Source organism: Piliocolobus tephrosceles, chromosome 2, assembly GCF_002776525.5.
Source record: "Piliocolobus tephrosceles isolate RC106 chromosome 2, ASM277652v3, whole genome shotgun sequence".
NCBI lineage: Eukaryota > Metazoa > Chordata > Mammalia > Primates > Cercopithecidae > Piliocolobus > Piliocolobus tephrosceles.
In genome coordinates this window covers 91234435-91254627 of record NC_045435.1, presented here as the reverse complement: position 1 = coordinate 91254627, position 20193 = coordinate 91234435, and the positions used below count along the sequence as shown (strand labels likewise).

General features: G+C 41.8%; 1 protein-coding gene across 2 annotated transcripts in view; it reads left to right on the top strand.

Annotated features, from left to right (window-relative positions):
- Positions 1–5249: 5249 nt before the first annotated feature.
- The window catches only part of LARS2 (leucyl-tRNA synthetase 2, mitochondrial), a 168205-nt gene continuing 153261 nt past the window's right edge, over positions 5250–20193 (top strand). The window contains exons 1-4 of one of the 2 annotated variants that reach the window (XM_023231306.3): positions 5250–5424; positions 7823–7888; positions 10968–11222; positions 16784–16912. In XM_023231306.3, coding sequence (XP_023087074.1) covers positions 10989–11222; positions 16784–16912 — 363 coding nt within the window. In that variant the 5' untranslated portion in view covers positions 5250–5424; positions 7823–7888; positions 10968–10988. The remainder of the gene's footprint in view (positions 5425–7822; positions 7889–10967; positions 11223–16783; positions 16913–20193) is intronic. The other variant, XM_023231307.3, reaches the window with a different exon arrangement.

Below are 20193 nucleotides of genomic sequence, written 5' to 3'. Positions count from 1 at the left end.
GGTAAGTGATGCAAGACACACACCGTGAGAATGACCTAGATAGAATATGCAATATCTCTTATAACCTAATCTAGAAAGTGACATACTATTACTTCTGCTGTATTTTATTGGTCATACTAACTGTGGTACAATGTGGGAAGAAACTACACAAGGGCAAGAATACCAGCAGGTGAGGCTCATTGGAGGCTATCTTAGAGGTGGGATACTACAAAGAGTATTTAAGAAGAACTTAAAGCAAGCGTCATATTTAAAGGTAGAACATTAGAGACAACCCCATTTAAGTGAGGAACTTATGGAATAAGACAAGGATGCCCACTATCACAGCTATTACAACGTTTATCAAATGTGAAGAAGGCTCTCCTCTTTGGGGACTGTTTATGGTCTCTAGTATTGTTTGACTCTGGCTTGCCCTTCAAGTTGAGTCCTGGCCGTAGGGGACAAATAGTGTTATGGGTGTGACTCTGGAGAGCCAAGCTCCTTTAATGGGACAGTGGCAAGTAAAAATATTTCTGAAGATCCATAAGTTAGAGTGTTAATAACAAACAACACTCTGAAAGGCATAAAATTAAGCAAATGGCGATGGGTATCAGTTCCTTTATTTAACGAAGAAAATTTTACACTCTTTTTGGGATACAAAATTCCAAAACCAATACAAACTCATCCCAGAAAACTAATCCCCAACTAATACAGAATCTGTATTAGTTTCTTATGGCTGCTACAACAAATTACCACAAACTTGGTGGCTTAAAAAAAAAAAAAAAAAAAAAAAACGCATTTATTCTCTTACAAGTCTGGATGTAAGTGAATCCCAAATCAGTTTCACTGGAAATCAGTTTCACTGGGCAGAAATCAAGGTGTTGGCAGGGACTCACTCCATGTGGAGGCTCTAGGAGATAATCTGTTTTCTTTCTTTTTTTTTTGAAATGGAGTTTTGCTCTTGTTGCCCACGCTGGAGTGCAGTGATGCGATCCCAGCTCACTGCAACCTCTGCCTCTCTGGTTCAAGCAATTCTCCTGCCTCAGCCTCCCAAGTAGCTGAGATTACAGGTATGAACCACTACGCCTGGATACTTTTGTATTTTAGTAGAGGTAGGGTTTCACCATGTTGGCCAGGCTGATGTCAAACTCCTGACCTCAAGTGATCCACCCGCCTTGGCCTCCCAAAGTGCTGGGATTACAGGAATGAGCCACCACACCCAGCCTATTTTCTTTTGTTTTCTTAAATTGTGGTAAAATATATATATAATGACATTTACCATTTTAACAATTTTTAAATGTACAGTTCAGTGGCATTAAGTACATTCACATTGTTGTGCCAACATCCCCACCTTCCATCCCAGAACTCTTTTTATCTTCCCAAACTGGAACTCTGTACCCCTTAAATAATAACTTCCCATTCCCTCCCCATCACCCTATCCTCTGGCAACTGCCATTCTGCTTTCCATCTTAGAATTTGACTGCTCTAAGTACCTTATATAAGAGGAATCATACAATATTTGTCCTTCAATGATCACCTTATTTCACTGAGCATTTAATTCATCTATGTACAGTGTGTGTCACAATTTCCTTCCTTAAAGGCTGAATAACATTCCATTGAATGTATATACCATTTTCTTTTATACATTTAGCTGTGGATGGACACTTTTGTTACTATACCTTTTTGCTGTAGTGAACAATGCTGCTATAAACATGGGTGTACAAATATCTCTTTGAGGCCCTACTTTCAAACCTTTTGGATATCTACCCAGAACTAGAGTTGCTGGATCACATGAGAAAAATTTGTATTCCTGCCTTTTTCATCTTCAACTGCATGAGCTGCACTCTTTACATTCTTTGGCTCATGGTCCTTTCCTTCATCTTCTAAAACAGCATTGCAGTACCTTGTTTTAGTGGTCATCTTGCCTCTTCTCTCTCAAATTTCTCTCTGCCTCCCTCTTATAAGGACCCTTGTGATTGCATTTAGGGCCACCTGGCTAATCCGGGCTAATCTCCCTATCTCAAGATCCTTAATGTAATCACATGTGCAAAGTCTCTTTTGCTATATAAGGTGACATTCGCAGGTTCCAGGGAGTAGAACCTGGATATCTTTGGGGGGCATTATTCAACCCCATACAGCTAATAGAAAAAGTAAAAAGAATGCAGAAACATTGTTAATAGAAAGGTCCATAAAATCCTACTGTCCCTAGAGATCATCACAGGAAATAGTTTGGGATATAGTTTTTTATATTTCTTTCTATGCATATACTAACAAATGACTTTCTTTTACTTCCTTTCCTTTTTTAAAAAACAAAAAAACGAAGCCGGGTGCGGGTGGCTCATGCCTGTAATCCCAGCACTTTGGGAGGCCGAGGCGGGCGGATCACAAGGTCAGGAGATCGAGACCACGGTGAAACCCCGTCTCTACTAAAAATACAAAACATTAGCCGGGCGAGGTGGCAGGCGCCTGTAGTCCCAGCTACTCAGGAGGCTGAGGCAGGAGAATGGTATGAACCTGGGAGGCGGAGCTTGCAGTGAGCCAAGATAGCACCACTGCACTCCAGCCTGGGGGACAGAGTGAGACTCCGTCTCAAAAAAAAAAAAAAAAAAAAAAAAAAGAGGTAACATTCTATACAGCCCAGCAACTTATCTGTTTCATTTAATAATGTATTCAAGCAAGCTCTTTAAGAGTGAAAAGGATTTACTTTCATGCTACTGTCTTCTTTGAGCTAAAAATAGCGACTTTTCAGTAAAGTAAGTGACTTTTAGAAAAATTCTAGTTGAAATAATCTTCTAGAAATGTCAATGTTAACTGAAACTCAAAATAGGAAAGACAGATTTTCAACCAAAATAAGGTTAGAAGCTGTATTTTGGGTAAGTTAGAGAAAGGGGCACTCTAGTTATATATGGATGCACGTGACATACCTGAAGGCTAAACTACATCAAGTGTGGCAGGTTAATATGCCAGCCAATGTTTCCACGGTATCAGTTTAAATTAAGCATCTGGTGTTCAGAGTGGGACCTGGGTTGGAACCCTGGCTCTGTCATCAACTACATATGTGACCTTAGGTAAGCTATGTCCAGCCTCTGGACCTCAGTGTCCTTGTCTTTGAAGTAAGAGCATTGGACTAGAAGTTCTAACCTCTTTATGATCTTCCGTTCTGCAACTTGAGAAGGGCACTATTCTGCCAGGATGGAGATCCAGTTTTGAATAACAAATCTTATGACCTGAGCAAGACAGCTCTTTTGGGCCTCAGTTTATTTATCTGTAAAATGAGGAGACTGGACTAGAAAGGAGCTAGATCTTTTCTAGCTCTCACATTCTAGGACAGTGAGTCTTCAAACTGAATGTGTCTAGGATCAATTAGGGGTCTTGTTAAAATTCAGAGTCTGATTCAGAAGGTCTGGGGCAGAGACTGAGTTTCTCATTTCCAGCAAATTTCTAGGTGAGGCAATAACAAGGTATTTGGATGTTAAACTATTAGGAAACCTTACGGAAATGGGCAAAAGAGAATATTGTATGTCCCTTGAGTGGAGTATTGGGGGATTATCTGATGCTATAGGAGCGCACACCTTTGCTTGCCTTTCTGTTAACTAGCTATTGTTCATCTCTGTAAGAATAGAAGTTAAATTATGGAATATGAGGCCGGGCACAGTGGCTCACACCTGTAATCCCAGCACTTTGGGAGGCCAGGGTGGATCACTTGAGGTCAGGAGTTCAAGAGCAGCCTGGCCAACATGGCGAAACTCCTTCTCTACTAAAAATGCAAAAATTAGCCAGGCATGGTGGTGTGCGCTTGTAGTCCCAGCTATTTAGGAGGCTGAGGCAGGAGAATTGCTTGAACCCAGGAGGCGGAGGTTGCAGTGAGCTGAGATCGTGCCACTGCATTCCAGCCTGGGCAACAGAGTGAGACCCTGTCCCAAATAAATAAATAAAAATGTAGAATATGGATACAGTAGTCCCCCTTATGTTCAGTTTCACTTTCTGCGGTTTTGGTTACCTGCGGTCAACCAAGGGCCGAAAATATTAAATGAAAATTTTCAGCAATAAATAATTCATAAGTTTTAAGTTGCATGCCATTCTGAGTAGTGTGATGAAATCTTGCTACATCCTGCCTGGGATGTGAACCATTGTGAATCATCCCTTTGTCCAGCATGTACACGCTATATAGCTACCCAACTTAGTAGCCATCTCAGTTATCAGACTGACAGATCACAATAAGAAGGGTGAGGACAGTACAATAAGCTATTTTGAGAGAGACCACAGTCATATAACTTTTATTACCGCATATTGTTACAATTGTTCTATTTTATTATTGGATGCTTTTGTTAATATTTTACTGTTGTGGAATTTACAATTTAAACCTTATCATAGGTATGTAAGCATAGGGAAGAAAAACAGTATACATAGAGTTCAATACTGCCCCAGTTTCAGGCATCCCCTGAAGGTCTTGAAACATGTCTCATGAGAATAGGAGGGACTACTGTAATCATGCTATGAATTTTGTTTGGTAGAGATACGATTTCAAGCCTGTGAGAAAGAAATGGCTCCCAAACATTACTTTTTCCCATCCTATAGGATATTAACCAATTTTGCACAATTAGCAAATTCATTTCAGTATTCTTGACTGCCCACATATATGAGTTCTTCAAGTTCTCCTTTAAACCGGTTTTACCTTTTTGAAAATTATGCTCTAACACCACTGGTTCTTTGCAATTCATTGATTTGTTGATTTATTACAAGCATGAAACACTTGCCGGGTGTGTTGCAGTGCGGGCATGAGATATACAAACTCCTCTAGAAAAGGGAAGGCATCATGATTTCCTGACTCCTAGCACACTTGCCAGGTGAGAAAAGTACCTTATCCCAAACCTATTCTTGACCAGGTAATTCCACCCCCCGCCCCAGGGCTAGAGGATTACGCAATATGGTGGAAGAAGGTGCCTCATTAATCAAGCAGTCAATCAGGAATCAAGAGGTCAAGACCTGCCCAAGCCCAGGAGGCAGTTGTTGCTACGCTGGGATTCGAACCCTGAGGTCTCGGCTACATTCCAGGGCTCTTTTCATCAGCTGCCGCCTAGTTTACTCTGAGGCCACTAAATCAACGGCTTTCATCCGTCTGCTATAATTATAATAATTTGAGCCCCACACGTCTAGCGCTTTGCCGACGCCAGAGCGGTTGAAGGGCGTGCCAGAGGCCGGGGGGGCGGAGCCCAAGGCCGACGCGCAGACGCCCCGCCAGATCCGGCGGGCTGCTGGGAGTCGAGGACTGGGTTGCTCTCTCTCCTTCCCCGGTCCCGCCCCCTTCTGTCCGTGTCGACGGCGGACGCTATCTATAAAGTTGTTGCTTTGACAACATGGCGGCGCCCATGATGCGCGGCAGAGCAGTTCTCGCCTAAAGGTGGAAAACGAGGAATAGAGGAGCCGCAGGCCAGAGCCTGTGAGCAGGTAAACCCCTGGACCGGGCGCAGCGAGATGAGAGACGAGACCCGGTCTCTTCTTCCTCCGGCTCGGGAGAGTCTGACTTGCTGAGGGCAGGAAGGGAAGGTGCGGGCTGAGTTAGGTGGTCCTGGAACGTTGCAGTTTCCACACTGAGAATATCTGAGATGCAGGTCTTCAGGATCTTTGAGCCACCGACCCCATTGATAGCTCTGGACTCTTTCCCAGAAAAATGCACATATACACGTAGTTTTGTACTCAAGCTCCCCTCTCCACTGCTCCCCTATCCCAGTTCATCCTTGGATCTTTGCTCCCTGGACTAGGGGTTTCGACCCAGTTGAAGGTCATCCCTTGCCTCTCTGGGGCCCATAGGTCGTTTTCACATGTTAGGGCTCCGAGGTCCTCAGAAAGATGAGGTTCCAGACAAGAAATCTGCCTGAGGTCACAGGTAATTAGTAGCTGCAAAATCCAAGATACTTACTTGTTTTCACAAAACTTGGTTTCTTTAAGATGAATTTTCCCAGGTGCATTCTTGCACTTTCTTTTGAGTGTTGTGCACAGATGCCCTTGTGTGCTTCTCCCCTGTGTTCTGTTTCTTTTTCTGCCTCCTACTCTTCTAGGCTTCTCTGTCCATATGTGATCTCATTTTTGGTCCAATTCTCAGGCGCTTCCTATTCTCAAAAACCTTAACCTTAAGCTCCAACTGAGATTGAGGTCAGGGTTGATTCTAAAGAGGGGTGGAGTAGTGGGAATTGATTCTTTGGAAGGATGTGGAAGAAGAGACAAGATTCTAAGCATGTAGGGACGGAACTGGAGGAGCCAGAGCTAAGGAAGAAAAGGGCCAAGTTGATCATAAGACATGAGCCACACCTTTCACATCGTCATATCCTCACAGCCATTTAATAAAATGGCTGCTCCTTACTGTCAATAAGAGGCAGTCCATCAACGCTTTGGTGGAGGGGTACTTGGAGTGGCAAGAACAAGGCCTGGGAAGTAAGGGAAAGGAATAGGGTTGAACCCTAGGAAGTTCAGTGATGAATCACAGCCGTGAATAGTGACTATATGTTGATTCTTTTGTGTCCTCTTACGGGATTAGAATTTGAGTGGGGTCTTGGGGACTCCTAACCCCAAAAGATATGAACTATTCTTAAAAAGTCTTAACACAGGTTATCAGTTTACTCCCCCAAAAAGGTGGAATCAATTTATATTCCTACCAGCAGTTATTTAAAAAATGCATATTTCTTTTTCTTTTGCCAATCTGGTAACTGAACTTTCATTGTTTTAATTTGCATTTATTTGATTAGTTGTAAAGTTTATCTTTTTCAGATTATTTATATGTCCTCTTTATTAACCATTTATAAGTCATCTTTGTTATTTTCCTTTGCCCATTTTTATTTGTTTGTTTATTTATTTATTTATTTTTATTTTTTTTGAGACGGAGTCTCGCTCTGTCACCCAGGCTGGAGTGCACTGGCCGGATCTCAGCTCACTGCAAGCCCCGCCTCCTGGGTTTACGCCATTCTCCTGCCTCAGCCTCCCGAGTAGCTGGGAGTACAGGCGCCCGCCACGTCATCCGGCTAGTTTTTTGTATTTTTTTAGTAGAGACGGGGTTTCACCGTGTTAGCCAGGATGGTCTCGATCTCCTGACCTCGTGATCCGCCCGTCTCGGCCTCCCAAAGTGCTGGGATTACAGGCTTGAGCCACCGCGCCCGACCCCTTTGCCCATTTTTAAAATTTGATTTTTAGTGTTTCTTTTCTCACACATGAACTCAGGAGTAGAATAACCTTTTGTTTTTGCAGTTTTGGTGAACATTTTCTCATAGCTAATTGTTTGCTTTCCAATTCTGTTCTTAATGGTTTTGATATACAGATATTTTACATTTTTAGCATCAGATTTATTAATATTTTCCTTTGTGAATTTTTTCATTGTTTCATTGTTTTTATACATTGTTTTATACATTTCATTGTTTTTATACTCAGGACAGAACATCCTGCACCCTCTTAAGATTTATTAAATACTCATCTGTGGTCCAGGTGCAGTGGCTCACGCCTCTAATCCCAGCACTTTGGGAGGCTGAGGCAGAGTGATCACGAGGTCAGGAGTTCAAGACCAGCCTGGCCAACATAGTGAAACGCCATCTCTACTAAAAATACAAAAACTTAGCCGGGCATGGTGGCGTGTACCTGTAATCCCAGCTACTTGAGAGGCTGAGGCAGGAGAATCGCTTAAACCCCGGAGGCGGAGGTTGCCGTGAGCCGAGATCACACCATTGCATGATCTCATTGCGACAGTGCAAGACTTTGACTAAAAACAAACAAACTCATCTGTATTTTTATTTTGTTTTATGGTACTTAAAAAAAAAATTCTTATTTATTTTATTTTATTTTTTCTTATTTCTGCTTTCAGATCGAGACCTACAGATAAAAAACATTATTTAATCTGTCTGGGATTTAATCCAGCTTATGATTTGAGGTGGGGCTCTAATTTTAAGTTTTTCTCCTCTTTGTCGAATAATCTATTACTATCTAATCTCCTGCTTTTTTAAAAAAATGAACTTTAAATGCTTTTAAATACCCAGATCTGTTTCAGGATTCTCTAGTTCACTGTTTATTTAAGCAAAGCAGAGGTCATTAGTGAGCCAGGTATTATGTAAACATTTTTAGAAAGCTTATTCTTGTTGTGTAGACAGAGCAGTTTAAGTCACTGTATTTTATAATTTTGTTGTGCCCCTTGGTTTCTATTTGAGAGGATAGCCCAGAACACTCCTTATGTGTTCTTAGGGGATGCTGTCTAGGAGAGAAATGGCAAGCACCCATCTATGTGTCCTCTGCTAAATGGCGTTCTTTGGCTTGCAAAGGTATGAAAGTATTGACTTGGCAAGAGAACCATAAAATCTATGACTTCTATATAATTAGGGAGTTCTAATTATAGAAACCTAAACCCTAAAAATATATGCAGTTGCCTTAAGTGTAAAAATGTATGTGTATTAGGTCAGTCATATGGAATTGCTAACATTTAACCAATTTCTTTTTTTTTTTTTTTTTCTTTTGAGACGGAGTCTTGCTCTGTCACCCGAGCTGGAGTGCAGTGGCCAGATCTCAGCTCACTGCAAGCTCCGCCTCCCGGGTTTACGCCATTCTCCTGCCTCAGCCTCCGGAGTAGCTGGGACTACAGGCGCCCGCCACCTCGCCCGGCTAGTTTTTTGTATTTTTAGTAGAGACGGGGTTTCACCGTGTTAGCCAGGATGGTCTCGATCTCCTGACCTCGTGATCCGCCCGTCTCGGCCTCCCAAAGTGCTGGGATTACAGGCTTGAGCCACCGCGCCCGGCCCATTTAACCAATTTCATATAGATCAAATACCTGTAATCAGATCTGTGTACTTTAAAATAGCCGAGCCCAACTAATAGAGCGTTTAGTTTTCTTTTTTTCTTTTTTCTTTTTTTTTTTGAGATGGAGTCTCACTTTGTCACCCAGGCTCTAGAGTGCAGTGGTGTGATCTCGGCTCACTGCAACCTTTGCCTCCCAGGTTCAAGTTATTCCTCTGCCTCAGCCACCCAAGTAGCTAGGATTACAGGCGCACATCACCATGCCCAGCTAATTTTTGTATTTTTAGTAGAGGAGGGATTTTGCCATGTTGGCCAGGTTGGTCTCAAACTCTTGACTTCAGATGATCCACCTGCCTCAGCCTCCCAGAATGCTGGGATTACAGATGGAACCACTGCCCCCGGCCTAAGGGAGATTTTGTTTTAAAGTCTATACTTTACCCCTAAAGAAACAAGAGGTGTTTAATGCAGTGAGAATGTCAGTGACTTTGGCAGACCAACTTGTAAGATGCCCACATTATGTTGCTATCTTATGTGAGCATGACACTCACTGTTATAAGCCCATATTGACCTTCCTGGCAACATTTGTGTTCCAGTACCTTTGTGAAACAGGCCAAATCCTAATAGAAGTTGAAATAATTTTGAGAGAATCAAAGAACATCAGCTTAGAGTGCCAGGTTTCTTTATTTCTGTCTTGTTTTGAAAAGATCTGTTTTCATCTGTTTTTTCACTGTAGCACTTCTTGAATGCTACTATGCAAGAAGGAGAAAGTTTAGGCTATTTAGTCTAATATTTATATCTTAAATATTTGTGAAATATTTGATGAAATCTCACCTCAACCCTTTAAATAGCAATAAAACATGAAACTTCTTCAATGAGGTCATTTCTAGAATTTACTTGTGGAAAAAGCCAATGAAACATTAAAATTGAATTTTCAGTCACAACTGGATATCCTGGTAGGCCCCAACCTATGAGTTGAATTCCAAAAAAATGGCACTCACCATGACTACAAGTTATATATTTTTGTTTCTTATCTGCCTCCCTTACTGTTTGTTTCTTATCTGCTTCCCTACTGGTATGTAAGTGCCATGAAAGAAGGGACTCTGGGTCAGGTGTGGGTGGCTCACATCTGTAATCCCAGCACTTTGGGAGGCCAAGGTGGGCAGATCATGAGGTCAGGAGTTTGAGACCAACCTGGCTAACATGGTGAGGCCCCATCTCCCTAAAAATACAAAAATTAGCTGGGCATGGTTGTGCGTGCCTATAATCTCAGCTACTCAGGACGCTGAGGCAGGAAAATTACTTGAACCCAGGAGGCGGAGGTTGCAGTGAGCCAAGATCACTCCATCCTGGACAATAGAGGGAGACTCTGTCTCAAAACAAAAAAAAGAAAGAAGGGACTCTGTTTTTGTTTACTGCTGTATCCCCAGTGCTTAGAACAATGTGTGGGCCTAATGGTACTCACTAATATTTGGTGGTGGCTCATGCCTGTAATCCTAGCACTTTGGTAGGCTAAGGCAGGTATATCACTTGAGCCCAGGAGTCAGAGGTTACACTGAGGTATGATTGTGTCACTGCACTCCAGCCTGAGTGAAAGAGCAGGACCCTGTCTCTAAAAAGTAAGTCAATAAATAAATAAATATTTGGTAAATGAAGGAGAAACTAAATGAATTATCAGTCTTCTAAATAGTGGTTATTTTCAGGTTCAGCCTACAGGGTATATTTAACTCATAATATGTATAAAAATTGCGAATAGTAGTTCAGAGTTTCTGGCCCTCCTGGGAGGCCTGTATTTAGACCCCTTCTGATATTTCAGCCTAAGGCCAACCCAACATGTGCTTGAGCTCTTCTGAGGCTCGAAGACATAGGAAGTGAAGCCTGCTGGAGAGTCCCTCCCTGGGCTGGCCCACGGGAAGGGGAGGGAGGGCACTCCATGCCTTCCATGCAACTGGTAAGGTTGTGCAGGAGCTGGCCAGCTGATGGTCTCCATTTTTTCCTACAGGATTTTTGCGTTTTTGATGTTAGGGGTCAGTGACCCTTTATATTTTCTATTAAAAAGTTTGTGTTTAGCTCAATTGAATTGCTAAAGTATTTTTCTCAGGGAAAGAAATCATTAAAAGAGTAAGGGGAAAGCACAGGGCCATAACACTGGACTGTGACAAATGGAAAGATAAGCTCTGGGGAGGGTTTGAGGCAGCTTATAGTGTGCTTCCTGCCCTCTTTTTCAGGGCCTTCTCACCTTCCGAAGAATGGCTTCTGCTTGGCAGAGATTGGGTTTTTATGCCTCTCTTCTGAAAATACAGCTAAGTGGTGGGCCAGATGTCATCAAGTGGGAAAGAAGAGTAATTCCCGGATATACCAGAAGTATCTACAGTGCCACGGGAAAGTGGACAAAAGAGTATACATTGCAAACAAGAAAGGATGTTGAGAAATGGTGGCATCAGCGATTAAAAGAACAGGCCTCCAAAATTTCAGAAGCTGATGTGAGTATCCTGAGAGATTCTAAGAGGGTAGAGAAGAGGGGCTGAAGGTTTGGACCCTGGGGTTAGACTACCTGGTTCAAATAAGATACTAAATATGTGACCTTGAACTAAATTGTTGAATTTCTCTGTGCTTCAATTCTCTTATCTGAAATGGAGAGTGATCATAATAGTGCCCACCTGCACTATTGGGAGGGGTAAATGGTTTGGGAGGCATAAATGAGGTGATACAAGGATAGTGCTTACAAGAGTTTCCAGTGTGGTGGATGCACACATAGTAATATTGTGCACGAGGTATATGGCAGACAGCAGCAAACCAGATGTTCTAGAGCAACATTTACTAGGGGAAGCTCATCAAAATAGGAGCTCTACCAGATGATGGGTCCTTTGTGGTCCAATGCATGGTGGGGCAGCACACAGATTTCTGGCAAGGTCATATCTGAGACTCCAGGAGAGGCACTTGGGCTCCTCGCTGGCTACATGTTCTGAGAAGTAACTGCCCCTTCCCTGGTATGACCTTAGCCTCCAACTCTGTTCTGCGGCCTCAGCATCATAGTTTGGGGGATATCAGCCCTTCCACTGTTGTGATCTGGGGTAGGGTCTAACCTTGAGGTAGCAGCTACACGTGTTAGTGGACCCTTGGCTTCTGCACCAGGTGCACCAGCTCGGCACTCTACCTGAATTAATGGTGGAAGTATAATACTTAGCTGCAGCCAGTTTCCATGGAGTGCTCACTGTTCCTTTTCTGGGAGGCCAGCCTGCTGGGAATCAGTCTGGAATGTGTTAACCCTTACCTCTTGATATTGGTCAAAATGACAGGTGGGAGATGTGATTTGTTACATGAAATGTTTGAATCTGATTGGAGTTTTACTCTTAAATTCTGATCATCTCTTTGTAGTAGTTATAATCAAATAACTTAAACTTCTATGTTTAATAAAGAGATTAGGCCCAAGGCAAGCAGCTGAATAAGTGCAGCTGCACAAGACCACACCTCTCTAAACTTGCCTTTTCCCCATCTCCTGATTGTGTCATCACATTCATTCTTTCTATAAGATTGGTGGTTATGAAAAATGAGTGAGGGGAGGGGAGCTATTTGTGTTAAACAGAAAGATGGTTTTGAGCAATGGTTAGAAAGAAAAATTGCTATTGAGAAAGATGTAGTGTATAACAAGTAAAATGAAATGGAAAAAAAAGGAAAGTTTGAATGTAATGCATAATTTTACAATGAAAGTTTGACTTTTACCTCATTAAGAAGTGAAAAGCCCTTGTGTCAACATCATCAGACTAATGTAACATAATAGATTCTGAAAACAAACTCTTAAGGAGCAGTTTAATTCTGAGTGAGGACAGTAAAATTAGCTTTTTTTCCCCTTTTGGTTTAGATGATCATTTATTGACTTCCAAACGTTTCGACGTTGTAGCTTATTGATTTTGTGACATCTCATCCTTAAGCATACAGTTTTTTAAAATGTTAAAGGAATCAAAAGAAATTGTTTTAGTAATTGGGGAGATAGCATAAGGGGCATTGTGTGTGATCTCCTGGCAGCCCCCTATCAGGGTTTGAATCAAGGAATGGCAAAGCAGAGCGAGCATTCAGTGAGTGAGCCAGATCTTGGGCTGCAACGCTGGCTCTGCCCCAGGAAACCTGCGTGATGCAGGCCACATCATTTAACATTTTGGATTCTGGGGCTCCTTACATTGTTTATCTCACAGAATTGTTTTGAAAATCAAATGAGAAAATCTGTGACTGAACGCATTTTACAAACAGAAGTGGTACATAAATAAAAGATACACGAAGATCAGAACATGGTGTGTCTATCAGGAACTGAGACTATGACGGAATGCTCATGGATTTTGAAGCATTTATAATCGATCTCACTCTGGTATTAGATTCACTTGAAATCCACTCAAATAAGTTTTTCCAAATGGAATGTCTTGTCATCAACATAATTATCATTTAAAAAATAATTTCCATTTAATGAGCATTTAACCGTGTGCCAGGTACTGTCTTTCAGTTGATTATCTCATTTAATCCTGAAACAACCCAGCAGGTAGGTATTATTATCCTCATTTTTAGAGTAAGAAAACTGAGGCTCAGAAAGAGGTTTAGGCAATTTGCCAAGACATGGCAGAGCCAGGATTCAAAATCAAGTGTGTGTTTGATTCCTGAGCTCATGCTTTTTTACCCAGAAACCTTCTTTTGTCTCACCTTTGATGTACAGATAGCAAACTGATCCCAAAAGGCAAAGGAATTTGCCCAAGGCATCACAGCTAGTGACAAAGCTAGGACCAGAGCTAGGGCTCCGGACTTCTATTGAGGTGCTCCTTTTACTCTGTCATTCTCTAGACTCAGCCACAGCTCCAGAGTGTGATCTATAAAGAGGCAGAAGTCATCTTTCTTCTAAAGTCAGAACCTGACAAAAATAATAGGACCTACTTATAAAAGCCATCCTTTCCCCATCACTTAAAATCAGAATCTCTTTTAAAGGCTTAAATTCTTACACTTTTATATAATTATGAAAATTTCCCTTTCAATCAGATTCTTGCTCAATTATAACAGAAACTCCCATCATTCCTTCTCTCTTTTCCACCCCCAGATGATAGAACTCATTTCATTGTCACAGAGGAAAATGACTTAATTCATGCAGAAAAGCAAAAGGCAGAGACAGGCAATAAGCTGAATACCTTTTCTGCAATAAACAAAAATCTTCATGCATATTAAAGACTTAAGAAAACAATACTTTTCTATGTATCTTTTATGAACTCAGATTTGGATTTTGGCTTAGCTAGTATATAATTATTCATTTGATTTTGCTATTAATTTAATCTTTATTGAACAAATGTAAAAAAAGAGATGTTAGTGAAGAAATTACAGGCGGAAAATGTTTGGGGCAGGATTGTTAAATTAAATATATAACAAACAGTATAATAAAAATAATTTTATGTAGAAAATTTCAAATGAAAAGCTAGAAACAGCTTAGATCAAGGATTTTACTGTTTTTCTAAGCTCCCAAAGAACTCTTAACAGCTATTTTCCCATATTCCTAAAAATTTCTGAAGAATAAGCCATATGCCTAATTCATTGTAAGGAGAAAGGCATGAATTGAGTGGATAGTTTTCTTCTGATTCTGCACTAAGTAAAAGGATGGGGTCTTGTACCTCCTTGGAGGGACTTGCTGAAAAGCTGAGAGGGTTATTTGCCACTCACTTTCTTAAGGACAGTTATTAAGTTCCTGAGTTCCCACCAACCCCTGAATCTCAGGTCCTCTCTCACATTTCTGTGATTTTCCTAAGAGTTATAAATCTGCAGTTTCTAATTAAAGTGTGTGACCAATGTGTTGCTTTCCGTGTGTTGCTTTTCCAATGTGTTGTATAAATCCATTGTTGTCATTTCAGCAGTTCCAGATGATTTTCTAATTTGTGTATGATCCAGATTTCTTAATTGTTCTTTTTTTCCCATCTCTTCCTTCAGGCAGCTTAACACTCCTTGGTAATTTCTAGAGGATGGGCAGCACAAAGAAAAGTTCTATTCTAGTTTTTGTGGGATTTTTTTTTTGCCACTTGCTAATGGTTCCGTTAAAGGTTTGTTTAACTTCTTTGCTGAAGGAAGTTTAAGAACTCCTTGGCAAGAATCTGATTTCTGGTTTCTTCTGCTCTACTGATTATATTTGGTTTATGTGCATTATTAGTCATGCGAACACTCAGCAAACAATATTTGAAAACCCCCTCCCACATATGTACACAAAAGAAGGGTTATGAATATTCTGTTTTGTGTTTGTTTGCATTACTTCGGGGGAAGCAAATTGTTAAAGAACTTGAGTAAAGTTCTAGGAAGGGAATAAGGCCAGGAAGAAAAAAACAGAAGGCAGGAATAAATAAAACAAAAGCAGAAATTCTGACCCTCAGTGACCAAACAGAATCAGTCACCCAGTTACCTGTTGCTCTTCCTTTCTCCCCAGCCCCTCCACCCTGACCCCGTCATGAGATAATTTAAACTTGGGTGTGGGGAACCCTCCTATTACTTGGGTAGGATTTGTGAAGTTTGCTGGATAAAAAGTGCTCCATAGGGGCCAGTTATTAGGCTTTTGGAGCACGAAGGCCAATGAACATTTATCCAACATTTTATGAAACTCCTGCTGGCAGTGGGGGCAGGTGTGGAGAAGGAGGTGACTAAAGCACAGTCCTTACCCTTGAACAGTAGGTCCCCCCAGTAGGAGTCCATTCAAGGACTACCATCTTTGTTTGCCTTACCCATTCATGTGCACACTCATGACAGCATTCATCATTTTACCAGGGGAAGAATTAAGACGCCAGAAGTCAGTGATCTAATAAGGACTCACTGGCCTGTGTTCCTTCTGTTCAGATACATGTACAGTTTTCTATGTTTCCCATGATGAAACTGCTTCTTTGGAAGCTGGAGAGTTACATAACCCTGGTCTGAGGCTGCTTATTTATCATCCCTGGAGAACAACAACCTTCTCCTTTGTTAAAAAGATCTTCTCATTACCTTCCCATTTCAACATTTTTGTTGAAAGATAGGCTGTCAATACAATGGGGAAACTCAGGACCCAAATTGGTAGCTTAGGATCCTGTTGTTACTGCTAAACCTATGTCAGAATGCCGCTATAGGGAATTTAGGAAGAGACTCCATTTGTAGAGATGTTACATCTATGTGATTCAACTATTGCTTCTTTGAATTACATGGATATATGTATGTGTTAGAGCTTCCTTCGGAAAAACAGACAGTTCTTTAAGGACCTAGATGGAAGCTGTCTTAAAAGAGAAGTATTGTTTTGTTTTATTTTTAATGGAGTAGCCATTCTTTTATTCCTTTACTTTCCTAATAATCTTGCTTTCACTTTCCTCTACAGACTTGCGCTGAATTCTTTCTTGTGCGAGATCCAAGAACCCTCTCTTGGGGTCTGCATTGGGACCGCTTTTCTTTCTTTCTTTTTTTTTCCCCATAGGGTATTGGGGTACAGGTGGTATTTGGTTACATGAGTAAGTTCTTTAGTGGTGATTTGTGACATTTTAGTGCACCCATCACCCGAGCAGTATAAGCTATACCCTATTTGTAGTCTTTTATCCCTTGCCCCCTTCCCGCTTCCCCCCAAGTCCACAAAGTCCATTGTATCATTCTTATACCTTTGTGTCTTCATAGCTTAGCTCTCACATATCAGTGAGAACATATGATGTTTGGTTTTCCATTCCTGAGTTACTTCACTTAGAATAATAGTCTCCAATCTCACCCAGGTCACTGCAAATACTGTTAATTCATTCCTTTTAAAAAAAATAAGTTCTTAAAAGAGAAAAAAAAAATAAGATGTATGGGTAATTAACACTTAGAGGTTGTTTGGCATTATTTTGGACATTTGTTAACTTGAACCAGGACTTTGAATTTTGCTTTTTGACATTTTAATTGATTTACATTCTGGAAACAGTCTTTTTAAAAGGAAACTTTTAAAATGTTTAATTATTACTTTGCGTAAAATGCCAAAATGTTATGTATACATGTGGAGTTCCCAGAAAATGCTTAATAAATACTCATTGTCGTTCTTTCCTAGAAATCAAAGCCAAAGTATTATGTGCTTTCCATGTTCCCTTATCCTTCTGGTAAGCTGCACATGGGCCATGTGCGTGTCTACACCATCAGCGACACCATAGCACGGTTCCAGAAGATGAGAGGGATGCAGGTAAGAACAGGTGCCTGCTGGAGCAGCCCTTCTCTGCCCCACGCAGGGTAAGCATATAGTAATATGTGTTCAAGACAAATTGAAGAAAACCAACTTTTTAGTTAAGATTAGGACAGCTTTGAAGATGGACATGAAAAGCTCAGTGTTTCCTTTTATGAATTATAAGATACTATAATAAAGCATCTAGGTTAATTGGGGGGCAGCTATGAGTTGAGTGTTGTGCTAGGGTGGAGATCGGGTGGGAATGGGGTGAAAGGTTGATACAAATTTGGATAACACTGATAATCTTCCCAGGAGATGCTCACCCATGAGTAGAGAATCATTGTATAAGGAACTGAGGTCAATAGTACAAATACGTATCAGTGCTATGAGTGGCAGGTGAGACTGCAAGATATTACTTTCCATTCTATTTGTTATTTTCCATATTCTTTGAGCATGTATTTCTTTTCATTTTTTTTTTTTTTTTTTTAGATGGAGTCTCTCTCTGTCACCCAGGCTGGAGTGCAGTGGTGCAGTCTCAGCTCACTGCAACCTCTGCCTTCTGGGTTCATGCCATTCTCCTGCCTCAGCCTCCCAAGTAGCTGGGACTACAGGTGCCCGCCACCATGCCCGGCTAATTTTTTGTAGTTTTAGTAGAGACGGGGTTTCACCATGTTAGCCAGGATGGTCTTGATCTCCTGACCTTGTGATCCGCCCACCTCAGCCTCCCAAAGTGCTGTGACTACAGGCATGAGCCACTGTGCCCGGCAGAGGATGGATTTATTTTCTAATGGAAAGAAATTTTTTTAAGAAAAGGTATTTGGGGAGTAACAACTCTGGGGAGTTGGGGAAAGCGCTACTAAAGAAGGAACATCTGGGCCAGGCACCTGGCTCATGCCTGTAATTCCAGTGCTTTGAGAGGCCCAGGCAGGAGGATTACTTGAGCCCAGGAGTTTAAGACCAACCTGGGCAATGTAGCGAAACCCCATCTCCACAAAGAATACAAAAGTTAGCCCAGTGTGGTGGCACACACCTGTAGTCCCAGCTGCTCAGGAGGCTGAGGTGGGAGAATCACTTGAACCTGGGAGGTCAAGGCTGCAGTGAGTTGTAATTGTGCCCCTACACTCCAGCCTGGGCAACAGAGTGAGACCCTATTTAAAAAAAAAAACAAAAAAACCTGATATGGGCCTTGAAAGATGAGGTGGAATTTATTGTGAGAGAGGAGGACAAACACCCTTCCTTGGCTGATGTGGGCCATTCCTCTTTACCCCATTGCCTGCTTTTTTAAAAAAATTTTTTGAGACAGGGTCTCATTTTGTCACCCCGGCTGGAGTGCTATGGTTGCAATCACAGTTCACTGCAGCCTCGACCTCCCAGGCTCAACTTCTGACTCTGTCTCCAAAGTAGCTGGGACTATAGGTGCACGCCACCATGCTCAGCTAATTTTTTGTAGAGACAGGGTTTCACCATGTTATCCAGGCATGTATTGAACTTCTGGGATCAAGCAGTCCACCCACCTCAGCCTCCTAAGGTGCTAGGATTATAGATGTGAGCTACTGCACCTAGCCCAGAGCCTAATCTTTACTAGCAATCTTTAGCAACACATCATCTTTAAGATGGGTGTTGGATAATCCTAATGTCTTCTTTAACCACCTACAAAATTGGCAGTATTGAAGAAGGGCTGAGAGCATGGCCCATTGAACCAGACTGCTAGGATTCAAGTGCCAGCTCTTAACACTTACAAGCTGTGTGGCCTTTGACTAGTTAATTAATTAACCTCTTCAACACCTTGTTTCCTCTGATCTATAAAATAGGGATAAAATAGTACCTGCCCCATTGGCCTGTTACAAGGATTCAAAGAGGCTGACTATGAAACACTTAGATAGCCAGCACACAGTATGTATCCAATAAGTATTAGCAGTTGCCAGCAGTGGGCAGGAACCTGCTCACACCAGCTCCTGAGAGCCAACTATGTATACCTCTGCCCAGTGTTGTGTTTATTAGTCACCTTGGTAGCTTGAAATCTGCCATTGAGGGAGTATTTACACCATGGCAATCAGCAAACCTACAAATCATGGCCTTTTCCTCCAGAGAGCCAATTGTTAATGAAACATTTACTGGAACCCCAGTGGCCATTGCCACTGTGAACTTGTCAGGGCCTATAGAAATGATATCTGCTGCCTCTCAGTTCTTTATATTTTCTTTTAGCAAGGTAAGTGCATCCATTGTCATAACTGGTTTGAAATTTTATGCTGAGCTGACACTGGCTGCAAGAAGTATTCCTAAAAGAGGGTCACGTTGTAATGTCTTTGTCACTTGAAGAGTTCAATAACTTTATACTACCAAATTCAGAGATTTGTGTTCCACTTTAAGGTGGCTGAGGGTGTTTGTCTCTCTGGTTTTTATCAGATGTTATTTTTCCCAGATACTGCTTTTCATTATTTCTGCTCCGTTTATTAGAAAGAGGTGGGACAGGCCGGGCGTGGTGGCTCATGCCTGTAATCCCAGTAATTTGGAATGCCAAGGTGGGCAGATCACCTGAGGTCAGGAGTTCGAGACCAGCCTGACCAACATGGGGAAACCCCATCTCTACTGAAAATACAAAATTAGCCTGGTGTGGTGGTCTGTGCTTGTAATCTGAGCTACTCGGGAGGCTGAGGCAGGAGAATCGCTTGAACCCGGGAGGCAGAGGTTGTGGTGAGCCAAGATTGCACCATTGCACTCCAGCCTGGGCAAAAAGAATGAAACTCCGTCTCCAGAAAAAAAAAAAAAAAAGAAAGAAAGAGGTGGGACAGAATGAATGGACTCTTTGCCTAAAGTACAATTCTTTTTTTAATTTTATGTATTTTTTTTGAGACAGAGTCTCGCTCTGTCACCCAGGCCGGAGTGCAGTGGTGCGATCTCGGCTCACTGCAAGCTCTGCCTCCCGGGTTCATGCCATTCTGCTGCCTCAGCCTCCCGAGTAGCTGGGACTACAGTTGCCTGCCACCATGCCCGGCTAATTTTTTGTATTTTTAGTAGAGACAGAGTTTCACCCTGTTAGCCAGGATGGTCTCGATCTCCTGACCTCGTGACCCACCCGCCTCAGCCTCCCAAAGTGCTGGGATTACAGGCGTGAGCCACCATGCCTGGCTAAAGTACAATTCTTTATCTCACTGGGATAAAGAATCTAGTTGTGATTCTTTAACTAGATTTGTCTGAATTTTTTTTTTAACTTATGCCAACTTATTTTGGACAATTAGTGAGTGCAGGCAAATTGCCGACAGTTAAGTTGTTGTTTTTTTTTTGGAGGTGGAGCTTCG